This window comes from Natrix helvetica (assembly GCF_964273705.1).
Source record: "Natrix helvetica genome assembly, chromosome: 1".
In the NCBI taxonomy this organism is placed as follows: domain Eukaryota; kingdom Metazoa; phylum Chordata; class Lepidosauria; order Squamata; family Natricidae; genus Natrix; species Natrix helvetica.
The window spans coordinates 208,052,158-208,072,685 of record NC_138548.1 but is presented as its reverse complement, the minus strand read 5'-3'; the positions used below and the strand labels follow the sequence as shown (position 1 = coordinate 208,072,685).

The following is a 20,528-nucleotide window of genomic DNA, read 5'->3' as shown; positions in this document are numbered from 1 at the left end:
CATCAAATGGTTGTCTTCCGGCATTATCCGTTTTTCATAAAATTAAGACACAACAACTGAATTACTGAGAACTGTTTTAGTTTAAACCTTTAAACTGAGTTTCACAGTAAACATTTTTGCAGAAACTATCAGAAAAAGGGATCAAGAAATTCTACCAGTAACTGAAATAACTGCTCTTCAGCATCTAAAATGATCGTATTAACACAGAAAATTACAATCTTCCTAAATAAGGATACATTTGTTATTTGGATTTTGCCACTGAAACTAGCTAGAGTTGATGAAGAGATTCTTCAAGTAAACTGCAAATCTTTATTCAAGCAACTGTTGTTGTCATTTCCCCTCAAATACAAACCCCAAAATTTGCAAGAGGGACCATCTCATTTGTCAAAGCATATTGTCTAAGACAGGTTTTTACATCTACAAAGATATAAAGAATACAAGAAAACTGTGATTTTTAAATGCTTCCCATCTCCCCTCTGCAATACTCCTTGACTCTATAAAATAAAACTGGGCCTAAAAATATGTCATAAATCATTCACAAAACCAAATTGCAGCATCAGATTTTTCTGCTAAGAAACAGATCTATCATCTTGGAAATGGGGATGAATCATGACTCGCCATATCAAGGCATTTAGCTGGGGTGGAAAATATGTGGTTTTCCAAATATTGATCGATTCCAACTTTTGGGAACTGCAGCTGGCATTGCCAATGATAACAAATGCTAGGAATTATACCTCAACATCTAGAAAGTTGCAGAGTCCTCAAATCCTACAGTAAACCATTTTCATTGTCTGGAAATTGCTCCTACTCTTCATCCTTGTTTTATACCAAGTTTATTTGTTTTACTAGCCTTTTAGGAGTGAACTTCTATATTCATAGTAACAATTAAGCAACACCGCTGTTGGCAATTATATTGTTAACTGGCCCATATGCAGTTAAGAACTTGAATCCTTTTAGTTTTGCAACCTCAAACAAGAAAACAGCTTGGCATCAGTGTCTTTGCTGGCATTTCAATCTTTATGAGAATAGATAATGAATACTTGAGAGCCAGTGGAAGGAACAGCTTTTGCCATGGCCTTCAATTTTCAGCATCTGCAATTAAATGAAAAACAAGCAGTTTTAGATCTCAAAATAGAAGCGATGATAATCCACACAAGAGAAGTGTCAGGCGAACCAGTTCTATGGCCCCACAACAGCCATTACGTCAAGAAAACACCACCAATTCTTTACATAGTTAGCATGCTTACAGGGATAGGCAGGACAAACAAAATGCCTTAACCAGAAGGAGGAGCAAGTGCAGAATTTGTCTTTGTCCATATGCACTGTGGCCTAGAGTAACAGATTTTTTTTTAGCTATCTCAAAAGCTGGAAATTGGTTAAGATTTTTGCAGTGCACTTGAACAAAGCAAGTTCTGTCAAACCATTGTCTGAATTAACTCCAGGCTGACACATGCATTCCAAGAAGAGTCTTTCTAAGCTATAGTTTGAAGCAATGGTTGAGGCACTCAGGAAAATTGTTTAGCAGTAGCTCTCCCCTATTCTTTTCCTTATTTGGTGTAGTACAGTAGTTCAGATATTGGAAGTCTAATGGACAACACCTAATTCAAACCCATCCCTGCCAATAGAAGCTCAATGGGTAACAATTTTCCCTCATGAGATATTTATAAAGTTATTATTCTGGGGAAAAATAGGAAAGCTCCTTTCAGTTCCTGGATGAAATATGGGCTATAAATCAAATTAATGAATGCATAAATATTTATATTTGTCATGGAAAAGCTGTAATCTCAAGGCCCAATTTTTTTGGGAGGTGGGAAAGTTCCATATATTTTCTGCTAATTTCTACCTATTGCTAAGCGGTAGAATTAGAATTAAAAATACCAAACAGAGGATAGGACAAAAACAAACTTGGAAATACAGTGAACATAAAATGATTACTGTGATATATATCTGCACTTCGCAAAATCAAAACATTTGATGAAGCCTAAGCAGGAACAAAAATATTTAGCTGGGAGTCCTTTACAATCAGATCTTATTTGTATCTAGCCATTACAATTCTCAAATGTAATCTTTAAGTTGTAGTAGGATTTTTTAAAAAAAATCAACGATATACTAGGGAAGAATTATTTTTGCAATTAGGTTATTTTCTTATAATATTTTCTCATAAATCTATTTTCCCTTTTGGAAAATAGCAGACAAAGCTATTAGTGGCTAATACTGAGCTATTACGCATTACCTTTCAAAGCACTTTCATGATAGTTGCACAATGTCTAACACAGAGGCACAAACTGCCTATTATTTTCTATATGTTTTGGACTTCAACTTCCATTAAACTCAGCTAATGACAAAAGATTTTGTGGAATTGGTCGAAACTTCTGGAGGGAAAAAATCCCTCACGCTTTTGATCTAACAAAAGTTCTAAAAATAACTTCCCAAAATGCAAAAATATATATATATTTGGACATTTGGTCTATTGATCAAATAAAGGCTTTGAACAGAACACTGGCCTTTCCCTTAAATTCCTTATGCTGTAAGCATTACTTACTTGGTAGCATTAAAGGTAGTCCTTGTTTAGAGATCATCTGAAATTAGGACAGACACACCCCCCCCCAAGGTATCTATGACCCACCTGCAGAAAACTGATAGTGGCATACATCCCCCCCCCCCCCCGACGATCGCATAATCACATTTTGGATGTTTGGCAAATGGTTCACCCTTACAGCTGGTTGTAGTGTTCCACAGTCACATTATGCAATTTGGGGAGGAGGGGGGGGATTGCAAGAAATTGGCCTTTTTGATTGGTTTATGGCAAAAACAAAACAAAACACCTGTAAGGAATGTATTCACATATTTAACCACTGCAGCATTTGCTTAATGGCTGTGGGAAAAAAGAAGTTTGAAAAATTAGGTAAATGCCTCAACTTATGACAATTATAACTTACAATGGAAATTCCAGGCTCCGTATAGTCGTAATTCAGGGTTGTCTTTCATTTGCTCCAACAGGAAGAACTAACTATTTTTATTCAGGAAGCCCCTGGGTGGCAGTAGAGAGCAACCTCTCTCTATTAAGGGGCAAGAAGCAATCAATCAATCAGAATAGAGCTGAAATGCACCAAGGACAGCGATGGCGAACCTTTTTTGGCTTGCGTGCCACAAGTGGGGGGAGTGCGGGGGGGGTCGTGTGCGGGCGTGCCGCACCCATAATGCAACGCGTGATCCCCCAGTGCGCATGCGTGGACAACGCGCCCCCCCCATTTTTACATGCTTTTTCGCCTTCCCCAGGCTCCAGAGGCTTTATAGGAGCCTGGGGGTGTGTGTGTGTGAAAAGAGCATCCCCCGCCCCCGGAGGCTTCAGGGAACGTCTGGAGGCTTCCCTGATGCCTTCAGAGCGCTTAAAACGACCCTCCAAGCAACCCGGAAGTCACTTCCGGTTTGCTCGGAGGGTGGTTTTAAGCGTTCCGAAGGCGTCAGGGAAGTCTCCGGATGGTCCCTGAAGCCTCCCGGCGGGGGGGAGCTCTTTTCGCCCCCCCCCCCAGGCTCCTATAAAGCCTCTGGAGCCTGGGGAAGGCGAAAAATAGCTTTTAAAAAGGTGAACTCAGCTGGCCAGTGCGCGCATACGCGCTGGCCAGCTGACAGGGCAGCGCCTCACGTGCCCTGACAAATGGCTCCGCGTGCCACTTGTGGCACACGTGCCATAGGTTCGCCATCACGGACCTAGGAGGTCTTCTAGTCCAACACCCTGCTCAAGCAGGCGCACTATACCAGGGATGGAGAACTTTTTCGGCACAGAGTGCCCCAACTGAAATACATGCGTGCAGCGGAGCACCAAAAACTCGAAGGCCAACTGGCCGGCACGTATGTGTGCGCTGGCCACCTGGTCTTCAGGTTTCCAGCACTCTGGCACGTGTGAAGCAGTGACGTGCGGTGAGGTTTATGACTGGTGAGGCACTGACACAGTGCTGGGTTTCAAATATTTTTAGACTTGTGGACTTCAACTCCCAGAATTCCACAGCCAGGCATGCTCAGTTCCAATTTAAAGCGACAGCATTTGTTTTTCTCTTTTGCTCCTTCTTTCTTTTTGTTTTTCTTCTCCTTCTCCTCCTTCCTCCCTCTCTCCCTTCCTCCCCCTCTCTCAAACACACACACACACACACACACACAGAAGTTGGATTGGACTATCTCTCCTACCCCTTCCCTCTCTCACTCACTCTCAAACAAACCCCCACACACACAAAAGTTGGATTGGATATCTTTTCCAGTGGCTTGAAAGCAGCTCCTCTGCCATCCCACCCCCCCCATTCCCCTGCTGCCTTTCCCAAACACCTCCACCATTGCAAATGCAGCCTGCTATCTGGGTGGGAAATGCCTGGAACACAATAAAGCCCACCCACCACCTCCTGCTGGCAGGCTGGGGTGAGAGGAGAGGCAGAGAAGCTGGAGGGGAGCCGAGCCTTCCAAAAGAAAGAGGCTGGGGGGAAGTGTGTGTACTACAGCATGGCTCTTTGCCTGGCTTCCTGCCTCCTCCTGTGGTCTCCTCAGTGCTCGCTTGTGCTCTCCCTCCCCAAGTGTAGTTTGATTGCAGGTGGAGCCACGTTGCCTTTTCAAACTTGTAATCAGTGAAGCTGGGCTAGATTGTTATATAGTTTTATCCAGCTGTGTGTGTCTGAGAGAGAAATGAATGGGGGCCTGGGGAAGAAGTCACTACACTTGGGGAGGGAGAGCACCAGTGAGGTTAAGCAGAGTCATCCATGGTGAGGCAGCAACTAGCTCAGCTTTTTCCTTTTACTTTTTTTTTTCATGATGAGAGTGGTGAGGCTGTGCCTCACTTGCCTCACCTGACTGCACGTCACTGGTGTGAAGACTAGATGGCCAGCGCGTATGTGTGTGCCGGAAACCAGAAGAGGAGCTGGTGATGGTGCACGTGCCCACAAAGAGGGCTCTGTGTGCCACCTCTAGCACACATGCCATAGATTCACCATCATGGCCCTATACTATTTCATTTGAAAAACTGGCTGTCCAGTTTTTTCTTACAAGCCTCCAGTGATGAAGCCTCTGCAACTTCTGAAGGCAAGCTGTTCCATTGATTAATTATCCTCACTGTTAGAAAGTTTCTCTTCAATTCCAGGTAGCTTCTCTCTGTGATTAATTTCCATCCATTGTTTCTTGTCTTGCCTTCTGGTGCTTTGAAAAATAAGTTGACCCCCTCTTCCTTGTGGCAGCTCTTCAAATACTGGAATACTGCTATCATGTCACCTCTGGTCCTTCTTTTCTCTACAGTAACTATACCCAATTCCTGCAACTGTTCATGTTTTTGTCTCCAGGCCTTTATTCATCTTAGTTGCTCTTTGCACTTTTCCCAAAGTCTCAACAACTTTTTTGTAATGTGGTGACCAAAACTGAATGCAATATTCCAGTTGTGGCCTTACTAAGGCTTTATAGAGCAGGACTAATACTTCACATGATTCTTAATATATGCCTGTTTATACAACCAAGGATTGTATTAGCTTTTTTGGCTGCTGCCACACACTGTTGGCTCATGTTTAAGTGATCGTCCACTAGGAGTCTAAGATCTCTCACACAATTACTGTTTTGAGCCAGGTTTTGCCTACCCTGTAATTGTGCATTTGGTTTTTCCTGCTTAGGTGTTAACCTTCCTTTTTTCCACATTAAATGTCATGTTGTTGGATAAGGCCCATTGTTCTACTCATGTTAACATTGTTCAAGCAATGTTAACATGTTTCATAACATTTCAGATACAACAGCTGATGTTAAAATAAGAACGTCACATTTAGCCCAGTGCTTATTTTTCCAAAGTAGTTGAAAAATAGAGATCTTAGCTGTAATTTAGAACAGAAAACCCAATATAAAGCTAACTACAGGTAGTCCTTGACTTACAACCATTTGTTTAATGATGGTTTGAAGTTATGATGGCATTGAAAAAAGTGTACTATGATCCAACCTCAAAGTTATGACCGTTGCACTCCCATAATCACATGATCTCAATTTGGATGCTTAGTAACTGGCTTGGTTTATGACAGTCCTATCTGCTGTGGACAAGGTGCTGCAACGGTCATAACTCACCTTTTTCAGTTCCATTGTCCCTTCAAACCATCATTAAATGGTCACAAGAGAACTATCTATAATGAGATGGGAATAATATAAAACTCCCCCTATGCTATCTTCTCTAGATAGCTCAATTAGACAGATTAATGAAAAAGAAGAGACATTTGGATTGCTGTTCTAAAACACTGAGCTTAATGGAGCATTTTAAAGTGAAGAGTGACTCTTAAGTTACTCTCAATGACTGTCAAATGGTGATGTTGTTATTATTTCCTTAATTACCTTATGCAAACTAAGTCACTGTCTTGCACTACATTGTACATGCTCTAGTTTTAAACTATGAGTGAGACCAGTGGAACTATTTTCTGAAAAATTCAGAGCTTTCAATAAAAGCACAAGAAAAAGATTGAGGGATCGTAAGACTACTTCTTGCACTTAATTTCCCAGTTCATACCTTCCTTTAGGTAAAATACCCCCCCCCCCCACCTCCCTTTCTTTTCTTTTCTTTAGCTACCCAAGGATTGTCCTATGGAAAATCCTTACTACAACCTCAATTACCGTACTTTTCGGAGTATAAGACACACCTTTTTCCCTCAAGAGAGGCTGAAAATCTGGGTGCATCTTATACACTGAATACAGCATTTTTTTGCCTCCCGAAACCCTGCCCCCTTCACCAAAATGCCCATGCATACCCTTTAGGCGGCTTATAGAGTGCTCCTGGGAGCTGGGGAGGGCAGAAATGAGTGAAAAATTGTCAGTTTTTTGCTCGTTTTTGCCCCCCCCCCCCAGGAACACTCTACAAGCCTCCTAAAGGCTATTCATGCCAATTTTTTGAAAAAAAAACAAACAAACAGGGCCATTTTTGCGAAAAACTGGCCATTTTGGGGAGGTCTGCAGAGTGCAAAAACTTTTTTTAAAATTTGCCTCTTCAAAATCTTGGTGTGTCTTATACTCCAAAAAATATGGTATATTTTTCTCCCTCCATTTCTTTCAGCACGTATGCAAATATGCATGTATCTGCATGCCAAAGAAAATTATCTATTACTTTTCCCCAAACACCTTTTCATATTTCATACATCCACTCTCATCTACAGCAAACTGATTTATAAAGTAATTTATGTGGCATACATCTATACAACCAAACCTACTTTAGTTATATTGGCTTAACATCTAATCTCCTGAGAAATTGGAGGATGGACTCATTAAGCAACGGGCACATAATTCACTTCTTCCAATGTTTTATAGCTGAAATAACTAGATTCATGGATGCCACTGTCTATAGCAAAATGGGTCCCTTTCTTTTAAAGAAGTCAAAATCCCAAGATAACCCTCACCTGTTCTTCACCTAACCCAATGTTTAAATGGCAAACGTAAAAGGACATCTCTGCATTTATGCCACAAATCTTTATTTTGTCAGAAGAGAAATATAACAGCATTCATATGGTCATTTTTAGCTGTTCTGAAATTGTGAGAGACCCAATTTGCAGAAACCCAGTCACATGCTATATAACCAGGAAAAAGAAGCACTGGAAGAAAATTGCATTCTTCCTTATATCTGATTATGAGTTTAGAAGAAGCATTTTGTCACCTCAGGGATAGAACAGGAGAGGGAAAAAAAATGATGTTAGCCCAGTCATTCCCCTTTGTTCATGCCCAAGGAGAGACAAGAATAACGATGCAACATATTCCAGATTGTTGCAGCTTATGAGAGCTGAACTGGGGCAGGCTCTGCAAACCAAGCCTCATGCAGCTGTTCACTATGAAGCTCATACCAAATTTAACAGGAATTAATACTAAAAATCTAACAACTGTTAAGATGCTATTTATGCCTCTTCTTCTCTAGCACTTGTATTTCAAAGCAGCTGTTTCAGAGAAGTTAGGGGTAAATAGCGCCCTCTCTTGTCTAGTGAGCAAAGAGTAATGAAATAAAACACTTCTCCCATGACAGCTACATAAATGTTGGATTTTACTCAGTAAGCTTAAACAGATCACTTATTGGGGGTGGGGGTGCAGCATATTCTGCAAGCATAATTAATAGTCTTGGGCAGAAAAGGCTTCTTGTTAACCCCTCCCCTTTTTTTCTTCCATTCAATCATGCCTGATTCTCAGATATTGCCTAAACGAGTGCCTGCATTTTTCTTGGCAAGGTTTTTCAGAAGTGGCTTACTTTTGCCCGCTTCCTAGGGATGAGAGAGAAAGCGACTGGCCCAACGTCACCCAGCTGGCTTCATGTTCAAGGCGGGACTCAAACCGCCTCTCTCCCAATTTCACAGGACAAATCAGTAAGACTAGTAACTGGCCTTCTATTCCTGCATCAACTGGGATGAACTGAGCAGCACAGCAGTTTTAAAGTTTATTAATTATCTGCCTAGGGAATAATTCCCATAAACAGAAAACCTATTCATTTGAAATCCAATTTCATTTTTTTCACATTTCAATGACTGATTTTTATTATAGGCATTCAGTCTGAAGACAATTAAAATTAGCTTGCTCTTGTAAAATCATATTTTTAAATACGTCATATTTATTGACCCATATTCACATCAGTTATATATATGCAGTTGGTCCATGTCTTAATTTTATGGTGTAACCCTTAATCCTTAGCAGAGACAACTTGCCTCTCATCAAGGTGAACACACAGCATATTCATATACCGAACATCGATTATGAGCTTAATGACAAATAATGACTGCTATAACGCTCAGGCATATAAATATTTCCAGCAGACGTTATCAATTAATAATAAGCAGTATTATTAACTTTAGGTGAAGTGCATATGTAAGTCTTCCCAGGTTCTTACTTTTTATCCATAATGGACATAGTTGTCAGCACATACTGCACTGAGGTTATAGGCAATTTTTTTTAAAAAAAAGAAAAACCACAATAAGTTCTTAATATGAAACACTGTACTGCATGGGAGTGCTTTATGGTACACAGTCCAGGGTCTACTATGCAGAGAACATCATTACTTACAGCTCTTCCATGGCAGAATGAAAGGCAAAGTTCTCGGAGCTCGCAGGCCTGAAGCTAGATGGCTCCTATGTCCTATTATTGGGTTGGAACTTGGACTAGGGAAAAGAAAAGAAAAAAAGGAAACGTTCATGCTCCTGCTTTTGCTTAAATTTAACGTGTATTTTTTACAGGAGGGAGAACAATATATAGGTAGTTCTCACTTAGCAAGCATTCATTCAGTGGCCATTTGAGGTTACAACAGCCGTGAATCAATGGTAGCTACACTCAGTCCTTGACGTTATGGTTGTGCAGTGCCTGCATAATCATGTGATCAAAATTCAGATGCCCGACAGCCTGGACTCCCGACAGCCATCTGCCCCCATGTCTGCTCTTTGGGCTCCCCTGCAGTCTGCTGCCTCCACCCCCTCCACCCTTCTGGGCTCCTCTTTGCCAACCATGCACGCCTCCCCTGAGTTGACCTTTGCCTTCTTCTTCCCCTCACTGCTGAGGAGGGATGCCTGGCCCTTAGGGAGGCAGCTGCTGGCCACACCAGGCTTTCTTCCTAAATATAAAACTTTCTTGTAAGGCTTTGGGAGATTTCAAAGCTTTGCAAGAAGGCTATATGCAATTTGGGCAAGGCACAATTACATTCCATGGGATGAGCAGAGACCAGGGCAAGAGAGACAATATGTAGGGCAGCCAAAAGGGCAGAAATGGAGGGAATGGCTTAGGTTGGGGTGGGTCCTTGCCTAATAACCAGGGGGGGGGGGAGTTCTATTAACATCAGCAACAGAGAATGTCTGGACTGTCATTGGTTAAGTGGATCAGTCAGGGGATGCTGCACTTTACAACCGTATCACTTAGTGACAGAAATTCCAGTTCCAAATACTGTTACAACTCAAGACTACTGCTTTGTACATTATTCAACAAGGATTTTTAAGGTTTCTGCAGGTCAGGACTAATACCTCTGTATGTTCCTCTGTAACAGAAAGATAAACAGATTTGCCACTGACGATTGCTACAGTTCTAAGATAAAGGTAAAGGTTCCCCTCGCACATATGTGCTAGTCATTCCTGACTCTAGAGGGCGGTGTCATCTCCGTTTCAAAGAGCCAGCGCTGTCCGAAGACATCTCCGTGGTCATGTGGCCAGCATGACTAAATGCCAAAGATGCATGGAATGCTGTTACCTTCCCACCAAAGGTGGTCCCTAGTTTTCTACTTGCATTTTTACATGCTTCCGAACTACTAGGTTGGCAGAAGCTGGGACAAGTAACGGGGGCTCACCCTGTTACGCGGCACTAGGGATTCGAACTGCTGACCTTTCTGATCAACAAGCTGAGCATCTTAGCCACCGAGTCCCATTCAGTTGTACTCAGCATTTAATTGTGCTATTTCCAGTACTGAACAATCTCTATTCACCCCCCACTCCCCCCAGGTTTGTTGGCATTTTATAATTAAACAAAGATCAAGAAACGAGCAGGCAAATTAGTTCTTAACAAACCCGTAAGACAGGACCTTTCAAATAATAGGTTATTACTAAATTCTTACATTGCAATAGTTCTCTGACATTTAGATGGAGAAGGATGTTATTTTTTACTTCACTTAATAAAACAGAATGGAGACAAAAAGAAAAAAAAATAACAAAAAGAGAAAACCCAGCTTGGTTGATTTGGGCATTTATTTGGATAACAACACCACAATGTAGAAATCTAGCATGGATATATTGCTGTAGCTGGCAACTGAGGTCTACGTGCTCACTGTTGCATAGGTTCATCTTCAGAATTTTCTGAAGAGCATGCAGAGGAAAATTAGAGATATCAATTATATTAGAGATATCAATTATATATATTAGTGTTACAACCCCTGGTATGCCTAAATATGGGAGGAAGGTCACTACTCCCTCTTTCTGTCCTTCGGCTTCATCACAGAAGACCATGCAGGCAGAAAACCATATTTTTATTTCTAATGTTGCCTTTTTTTCTCCCTTTATTTATCAGTACAAATACATCACAAATATACACACACACACACACACACACACACACACATACACATCTTCCCTCCTTCTTATCCTATATCTGTCAGCCTCAGTCTACTGCTGATGCCATTGCACAAAAATGAGCCCTTCCATGGCTGCCTGCCCGTTCTGGCCCACTGACTCTTGGCTTTCCTGCAGCCCATGTGGCATTTCCAGATCGCCTGCTGCCCCAACGCCTCTGTTGCTGTCCGCTGCTTGGACAGGTAGTCAACTAACCTGAGCTGCACCGGCTGAGCAACCTGAGTGTGCTGACCAAAGGGTCAGTAGGCTGCAGCTGCTGCTGGACAATGTCAGCCCCCGGCACATACCATCTTTTGTGCCCGTGCCGGGGTGGGATGCCCAGCCGGACTGATTACTCTGAAATTGCGTTTCCCCCAAAATAAGTCATATATAATAACCCAAATATAAGATTGGGTCTTGTTTTCGGGGAAACATGGTACCTGCATTAGCTATGCTAAGATACATGAAATGTCCTATCAAACCAACTCATTATGCAGTTCATTAGAAACGCCCTCTTTAAGTTGGTTAATTAATGCTACTTTATTCTAGCCCACATCTCTGGAATAAAGCTAAAAGGCAGCTAAATACACCCACACTTTTTGATTTTACCTTAATGCAATTAGTAAATTTCAATTAGCTGACACCTTTCTAGCAGAGTCATTAAAGGTGGATCTTGATTGTAATTACTACATTGCTATAGTTTTCAGGGCCAATGGTCTAAAACTGGATTTGCCTATCTGGCAAGCATAAATTTCACCCAACAACTGGGAAACTCAATGACAAGGATATATGCAATTCATATAAAATGTGAATGATGGAAGCTTTAAACTTCTCTTGAGTTCCATCACAAGGAACCAGGTTGAAAAAGCAGTCACAGGAGGCCAGTATTGTGTTTCCCTGAAAATAAGCCCTAGCATGATTTTTCAGGATGCTCATAATATAAGCCCTACCCAAAAATAAACCCGTTAAGATCGTCGGTCCTTGTGGGAAGTTATTGGGAGGTGGTGGGAGTGGTGAAGGAAGAAGAAATGCAGTTGGTAATGCTGGGGAAGCTGAGTAGAAAACTTGCTGGTTTGCTTACTTTGCAATCCTTCGCTCCCCCAATGCCAGCTTTGCGACCAGTCAGTCGTAAGTGTGAACAGATTACAAAGTGCCCTGATTGTGATCACATGACTGCGGTGTGCATGTGTGATATTTTGCATTGGTTGGAAGTGCTTTATCCTTTCTGAGGCCATCGTTAATTCAAACTGTCGGTAAGCAAATGATTATAAGTTGAGGACTGTCTGTAACAGTACACCAAAAAATAAAGTAATAACTTTCTTAAAGGTCAGCAATAAGCCATAATGTTTCTAATTTATAGCAAAACTTTTCAATAAAAATTCCTAAAAGAATTTCTGTTTAGAGAAAACAGGAATGTACAGGAGTTAAGAGAATGATCGTAAGTTTAAGAATGGAAAGAAAACACAACTTACCTGTTCACTGAATAGCAGCTTGAACCCCAAACAAAGGTAGAGTCTGATTGGTCTGCAATATCTATTATTGCACAAAAATATCAGTTTTTACTTATGGCAAAGAAAATAAGTTCTGTTTTTTATTAGGGATAAAACTAATCTAGGGTTTGGTGTCAAAGGAAGCAATGCAGAAATATAATCAATCTACATGTGAATGCATAACCTTAGGTTGTAAAATGTTCTAATTTCTGCTTAGCCAAGGATAATAGCAGCACAGGACACAAAATAATGCAAGAACAGGGGTTTGACAGGAGTATCTTTTCATATTAAATATCATTCAAAAAGGGAAAGGGAAGGCTGAAACTTGCAGTATTCTATCAACTACACAATTCTCACCTTTGTCCCAATCTTCTTCACATGGAGGAGATTGCCATGAACTCATCACATTCACTTTTCTTTTATTCTCTGCTTGACTTGCTATAACAAAAAAAGACTAAATCATGAGGAAAAAATGCTTCTAAAATGACCCAATTTAATGCTGTCAGCATTAATCCTTTGGAACCACATCTGGCTACACTATAGTAACCCATCCTAAGGGGTAGCCTACAAATGGCTTCAGTTTATAGAAATGATGGGGATTGATGGCTATTAGGTTTGGTGGCAATATAATTGCTTCTAAAGGCCATTCTTTAAAACACTGCAAGAAAAACAACAACCCTTGACCGTTTCTTCCATTGGTTTGAGTGGTAGAAGCTCTCAATAGGGACTACATCTTCTATAACATCTACCTGGAGGCTATAGAAAATGAAGGAGCAGGAATTTATTTTGGGTGCCCATTGCTTCCCACGCATGAGCACTTAAGAGCATGAAACTAAAACATTCTTTCAAACTCCAAACTAAAACTCTGAAATACAGAGTTCAAATCCAACTCTCCTCCAGCTGCACATATAATGTTAGTTATCCTTATTTCTCTTATCCAGATTTATTTTTTTACTTACAATCAGGAGTTGAGCTGCAAGAACATGCTGTTTTCTCACAATAATCCCCTTCTCCTGCCTTAATTCAAGATGTAAATTACAGTATAACCAATACAGTTTAAATTAAAATTATGGGATGAATATTTCAGATTAAGATCAAGGGGCTCCTTGACTAATCTTAACTGCAATTAATGTCGATGCCAACCTTTTGACAATTAAGCCAGAGTGATGATATTCTGTTAAATTCAAACTTTAATCTGGTACTTAGTTACTATGAATCACTGTTACACTGGCTCAGAACAGTAGTTACTCCCAGGTTTACAGTACATTAGGTTAATAAGGGATAAGTATTCAGGTTTATGCTAAATGATAGTCAAGCTATATTGGTTCTTTCATATTTACTTATCCTGGCACATTTATACATATATTAGAGGTCGTAAATATCTAATAAGATTTTGATTTCCAAAGTATTTCAATCTGAGTGGTTAAAACGTTGCTAGTTTTTTCAATCCAAAGAGCTAACTGAGAGAATGCTTTCTCCTTGCAGAATTAGCCCAACTAGCAGATGGGAAAAAGTTACCCTGGGTCCATTCTTTTTTTAAAAATATTTTTTTATTTTTACTTTTCAAAACAAACACATCACATCCTTCTTTACATACTGTAGAAAGTGTATCAGTTGGTTACAAAAAGGCTTTCGTGCATCTCTTCCACAGTCAACAAATATAATTCATATTAACTCAAATATTTTAACTCAGATATTTATACATGTTACCATCATCATACCTCCATTTTCATTTGACTATAATTGTTTAAACATCCTTCTTCATAAAAAATACCAAGATTTAATACTTAACCACCTACTGGCATTTCATTTACTATTTCTAAAATCCTCCAATAACACTGAATCCTTATGTCCTATTCTAGCTAAACATCCATAATATTTAATAACAAAGTTTTCTAATCTTCCTTTCCAAATTACTGTTTACAATTTACATCCAGTTTCCTTATGTTGTACCCATACCTGTATATACGTTGTTATCATTATCCCTCCTTTATTTAACTATATCCTACATCATAACATTTCCCCCCTAATAATCAAGACTTAACTGTATCTAATTTAGTTCTTTTTTATTAACCTTTATATATAATCCAAAAGGATTTCTAATCTTCCTTTCATGGGTAACATTCAATATTCATATCCAATTAGTGCTTATCATAACACTACACATTGTATATATTATTATAATTATCAATTATTTATTTAACTATATTGTTGCTAAATTTCACTAAGTTTAACTAGTTTTAAATTATACTCTTCCATATCAATCTGTATCTTTCCAGTAGTAAAACAGTCTCATATCTTCTGCCATTTGTGGTGTCAGTCCTCTAATCATCTCCTTAATCAACTTTGTATGGACTCCTCTTAGCAACTCCTTGCTTATAAAATCTCTCATGTAATTTCGATGCCCTTCTTCTGTTTCTTAATCAGCTTATTTTTGATTGTCGGTAGTGTTATCAATGATATTGCTAATAAAATTTCTCTTTAAATCCATACATTCTTTTGTTTTTTCTTCTTCTGTATCTTGCCATCTGGGGTAGATTTCCCCTCCATTTAATTCCTCTTTCAGTATTCCACTCTTTCCATTTTCAGAGACAAACCAATCACCATAAATATCAGCAATTTTAATTTCTTTATATTCATTTTCCTCTTCGATTTTTAGGATTTTAACCACCACTTTTTCCACTTGATAAACATCTACAACTTCTTCATCATATTTTGCTGTTAGATGCTCTAAGTCTTCCAACTTCTTCTCTATCCTCTCATATGTGTTTGATAATTTCTGTATTTCTGAGAATACCTTTTGCAGATTTAAAATTTCTTTCTTCCAGCTAACAAACACTGCTGCTCTAGCTTGGAAGGTTTTAACAAGATTAAGCATAGACTCACAATAATGTTTTATTTTCACCTTTCTCTGGTTAAAGATATATTTCAAAGGGACATCTGTATGCTTTTCTTCTTATCACTCTCTATAAACAAGCAGTGAGACCTTGGAGTGCCAAGCCAGAATAATCAGTGAGAAAAGGTGTTTCGTTTCCAATGCATAAACCTCCAGCCTCCGAGTAGCAGTGTTATTGGTGCAATTTTCTTTGTTTCTTTTTGTATCTTTTTTGTATTTCAAGTTTAAAAAAAAGTCCGATTCTTGAATGAGTTAGAACACCCGCAGTAATGAAAGAGGAGAATTTTAGTCCATAGGTTACAAAGAATAATAAAAGAAAAAAAATAGAAGAAAAGTTAATCCATTTGTTTTAAAAGGCTTGCATAAATTCCATCCATGAAGATAGCATTTAAAAAGTAAGATAACCCACTGTCCAAAACCATTCCAAATTTAATTCCGCTGCTTATTTGTTCTGTTTTCCAATTTAAATTAAAGTTTTTTATAGGCAGTCTCTTTTAAAACGGTAAAAATTCTTCACCAGCTGGAAACACTTTCTCTTTCCGTATCCTTCCGTTTTGGAGCTGCCCCGACTTCATCAGCCTAATGGCTGGATTTTTTGTCACCGGCTTGAGGAACTTCTCTTGGATCGATCATGGACTTTGCGATGTCCCTGAGATCAGCAAGATGTATTCTTCCTGTTCACCGTCTCTGCGGGATGGTTTAGGTCCGTTTGGACCACCCAGCGGCAAAAGTATCGACGGCGATCTCAGAGCATTGAGATCGCACGTTGTCTCGTTGCAACATTGGCTCCTTCTCCCCAGAAGGGTCCATTCTGTCCAGATTCAATACGCTCCAAGCAATCCTGATTCTCACACTACAGAAAGTGAAGGAGCTAGGAGCTCAAGAATGCCTCTTCTCAGTAGATGCCCAGCCTTTGGAAAATGGTACTTCCTAAGATAAGAAATGCCCCACACTTCCTGATTTTTAAGAAGTCCTTAAAAATATTTTATACTATGGGTCATTTGGGTGCTGAATGGTACTGTCTGTCTATAAGTTTTCTGATGATGTTTAATCACTTTTTATGTATAGCATGGTAAATCATCTGGAGTCATTTAATCAATGGACAGTTTATAAATGATTGCATCAATCAATCAATCAATCAATCAATAAACTTCCAAGTGTAATGCTAATGTTCAATTTCTGTTACATATATTTGTGGACTAAGAACACAATGACGTTCACTTATTTCATAAAAGGGAAAGTAATATATAGCTTTTGTTCCCGCTTGCTTCACTCCACTGAACAGGAGATGCCAGTGACTCAAAATTATTATTTCCAAAAACCTAACCCCGACTACCTTTTATTATAACATGCACAATTTATGTCACAATGTTTGACAATAAAAAAGTCATTGATTTATGAAACTAAGGACTCAAAAGGACCTGTCAGGTCATTAAAAAAGAAGTAGCTAAAAATAGTAGCTAAAAACCTACGCCACTTCAACCACATTCAACAGCAAACCACACAGTCTATAATACCTGCAACAGATGCTGAAAGTCCTTTTGAAAGCAAAAGAGAACTTATTCAACAAACCATTTTTGAAACTCTTAACAGCAAAGTAAGGGACTGTTATAGCTGTCAACAGTCAATTCCTAAAGATTTATTTTTACCAATGTCCTGCTCAATGCATCGTTTGTCATCACAGCTTGATATGTGTTGACTGATTTCATCCCTGGGCACCTGATGACGAGCATTAAATGGGCAAGTGACCAGCCGTTCCACAATCCCAGGATGATTCTAGAAAGAGAAGTACAGATAACAAAATCATAGCAGCCTTACTGAAAGGTCACCAAGACATTGTCTTAACAGCATGAATGCATTTTAATTCAAATCTTAACAAGCAGTGACATATAACTGTGACATAAAATAAGTACAATAGTTTCCTCATTTTTCTGTGAAACATCCATTTGGCATCAATAAGTTTGCCATCATCTTCTTCACAGATTTTTGTTTTTAATTTCCTAGTCTGGTTTACAGCCGAACTACTAACCATATCCAATCAAGATTTGCCACATGTGGCTGGTTCCATTATTTAGTCGGGCTCTGTAAAACAAGTGCACAAATGCTATCTTAAATAACTCTAGAGAAAGGCAGGACATAGGGAAAAAATATCGCAAAACCCATCTCCTGTTGGAGTGTCCATACTGTCACCATCACTAGCATAACAAGTGTGAATCCCTACATAGTGACCACATTCAGTAAATATTTCAGGTCATCGAAATCATAATTTGAAACCAGAATTTCCTTTCCATACTTGGCATACTAGTTCCATTCTTCTTCTTGCATTTATCTCTTTGATCTATTAGGTTGCTTTTGACTGGAAGGAGAACTCACGTATTCTTGATCTTTTTGGGACTTTCCCCCATTCCTTAGTCCATTATTTTCCAAAGCCTTTTCATTAAACTCCAGAACTACCACTACCACAGCACCTCTATCAACTGCTTTTGGGACATGGTTAAATCTAAATCAATGCATGACTATTTATGGAGATTCTCAGTCATCCAGATCATGCTTGGCCCAAAAGTGCTTTTTTCAAGATGCAACTGGACTTTCTTGTTTTTCTTTGTTGACATTTCATTTCTCATCCAAGAAGCTTTTTCAGTTCTGACTGGATGGTTTGCATTTATGAAGTGGCACAACATAGGAGAACAAACCCATCAGTACAAGATTCAGCAGTCCATCTGCATTTAAAAAAAACAAAAGACAGCAAAGACAGCAAAGTCCGCATTTTGGACATAGAGGACCACTGGTTTGAAAGAAGGGTCAAAGAGGCCATCTATGTCAGAAATGAACTTCCCTCTCAACAGAGGGGAAATTGATACAACATCATCTATCTCTAGTCTACAACACAGTCCTTTCAGAAGTTCCAAGAAGGCGCCATGCCCATTTGCATCACTCAGGGAACCCTGAGGACACAGATAAACCTCCAGGTGGCCTCAACGACTCTCTGAAAATAATGTAAATGACCAGCTATCTGCAAGGAATATAAATCCTTCCATTCCCCAGGGGTGGGGGCGGGGCTAGTACATGATACATCTGGCCGGCAGGCCACGAGTTTGACACCCCTAGCTAGTGGTGGAATACAACCAGTACGAGTGTACCGGTGCCTGCTGGGAGCACCAGGTACCATTCTGGTACGGTGCTCTGGAGGACCTGCCCGCCCGCCTGCGCTCCTTACCTGTATTTGAGCTGTTTGGGGCTTCCATGCTTGGAGCGTACGGTGCTTGCGCGACGCTCTGAGTAGCTGGAGCATCGTGGACAGTAAGTACGCATGCGCGTGCTGCTTGCATTCATGTGGTGGATGCCCGGCCCCGTTGCACCGTACCGGTTGCAAAGGGATCTGGAACCCACCACTGCCCCTGGCCTAGGTATTTCAGCATTGATACATATTGAGGATATCTGAAACATTGATTTCAACAATACTTCAACTTTTTGTTAAGCTTGCATAGGAAAAACTTGTAGCTGTGTGATGGAAACATATTGAGGGTGTTTTTCTTGAAGAGAGGCAACTTGAGTTTCTATCATTTCATTTTGAGAGCCTTATTATAAAAGAGAATTAGATTTATTTTGCAGGGAGGTGAAAGACAAGGCAGTTTGCCTCATTAGCACTGAATGAGTTGCTCTGATGAAGTAAACATGAAAAGGCATTATAATGCCAAATCTCAATTAGATGAAGAAATTGAAGGCCAGGTGCTCCAGGGAAAGGAACTGAAAAAGAAGGTGAATCCAGTTTGAAATGTTTTGTCAAATTCAAAATATTCAGAAGCTAATATGTTTTATATTAGTTTAGGAAAGTAAATTTACTGGAAGAAGGCAAGAGTCTGCAGTTAAGGGACCAGTTTGTAAAGCATGGTTAAAAATGCATCTTCCTTGGAAACAGGAATAAAGATTAAATATGTTAGGATAACTGAGGATACTGTGACAATTCAAGGACTGGCTGAGGACAAACTACTCAGATTCTGACTTCTGTTGTTGAGACTGGCAATGAGACAATAGACAAACTATTCTGCTCCACTGATTACTGCTTGTTTGGAACTTAATCTCTGAAGATTATCAATAAATGTGTGGGTTAAGAGTCTTCCAAACGAAACTCTGGCTTGCCTTTGTCATGTAAAAACTTGGTGGTCTCAATGCTGCTGATGGGTCATTTGTCTTGTTGGTACTAAGAAAGGACTGAGGCCCACTTTATGAGGAAAAATCCCTCAGCGTTTTTGCAAATGAATTAATAGCGTATTAATGCAGAAATCATGGGGAAAATATTTGATCATATTCTTGGGAAAGTAAAAACATATCCCCAGGAGTATAAATTATGTATAAATATCATCAGTAGTCAGGAACCCAAAGAACCTCCGGTTTAAAAAATTGTATGTATGTACGTACAGTATGTATGTATATAAATCCCTCAAAGAAGAACAACTATTTGGCTCATTATTAAGTAGTATGCTGCCTAAGCTGAGGTGACATGTTGAAATGTTTAGATTCACCAAGAAAGATACAAGTTTAGAGTTTTTCTGAGCTGGAATAAAGCCAAAATGGAAATTTACTATTTTTAAAGTTTACATAACAGCTTCTTCTCTAACTTCTTACAGGTGAATAAAATCATTGGTTCTAGGGATTTTACATTATATCAACCTAACAATAAATTAGTAGGAGGGGGAATAAGGAACCTCCAAATATATTCTGAAATAAAGCAAATTCTGTCTAAGCTGTGAGAGCTGGTGTCTGATTGTTTATTTAGGTGCTATGTACTGGAATAACATCTGAATTCCTGAATATTACAATTTTTTTCATATGAGCAGCTAAATTAAATAAGTGAGTGAATCAGCATCTGCATAGACAAATTTTTCTTAACGAAGATATACTATTTTACATCCTTTCCTGATTTCTCACAACAGAAGCCTATGGCCTAATTACACTTGATCTTAGCCAAAAGGCCTAATTCTCACTAAATTGATGAATCTATTTCTGAGATGTGCCACTTAAGTATGCAGCTGCGTGGGCTTCACGATTGAAACATCTCCCATACCAAAAAAAAAAACACCCTATAGTAGTAAA

The 20,528-nt window shown here is 39.5% G+C and overlaps 1 protein-coding gene across 1 annotated transcript in view; it reads right to left on the bottom strand.

Annotated features, from left to right (window-relative positions):
- Positions 1-295: 295 nt before the first annotated feature.
- The window catches only part of LOC309390546 (gametocyte-specific factor 1-like), a 194,147-nt gene continuing 173,914 nt past the window's right edge, over positions 296-20,528 (bottom strand). The window contains exons 4-8 of the mRNA XM_081949973.1: positions 17,084-17,210; positions 12,896-12,976; positions 12,521-12,581; positions 9,031-9,125; positions 296-1,092 (exon numbers count right to left, since the gene is read on the bottom strand). Coding sequence (XP_081806099.1) covers positions 1,079-1,092; positions 9,031-9,125; positions 12,521-12,581; positions 12,896-12,976; positions 17,084-17,210 — 378 coding nt within the window. The 3' untranslated portion in view covers positions 296-1,078. The remainder of the gene's footprint in view (positions 1,093-9,030; positions 9,126-12,520; positions 12,582-12,895; positions 12,977-17,083; positions 17,211-20,528) is intronic.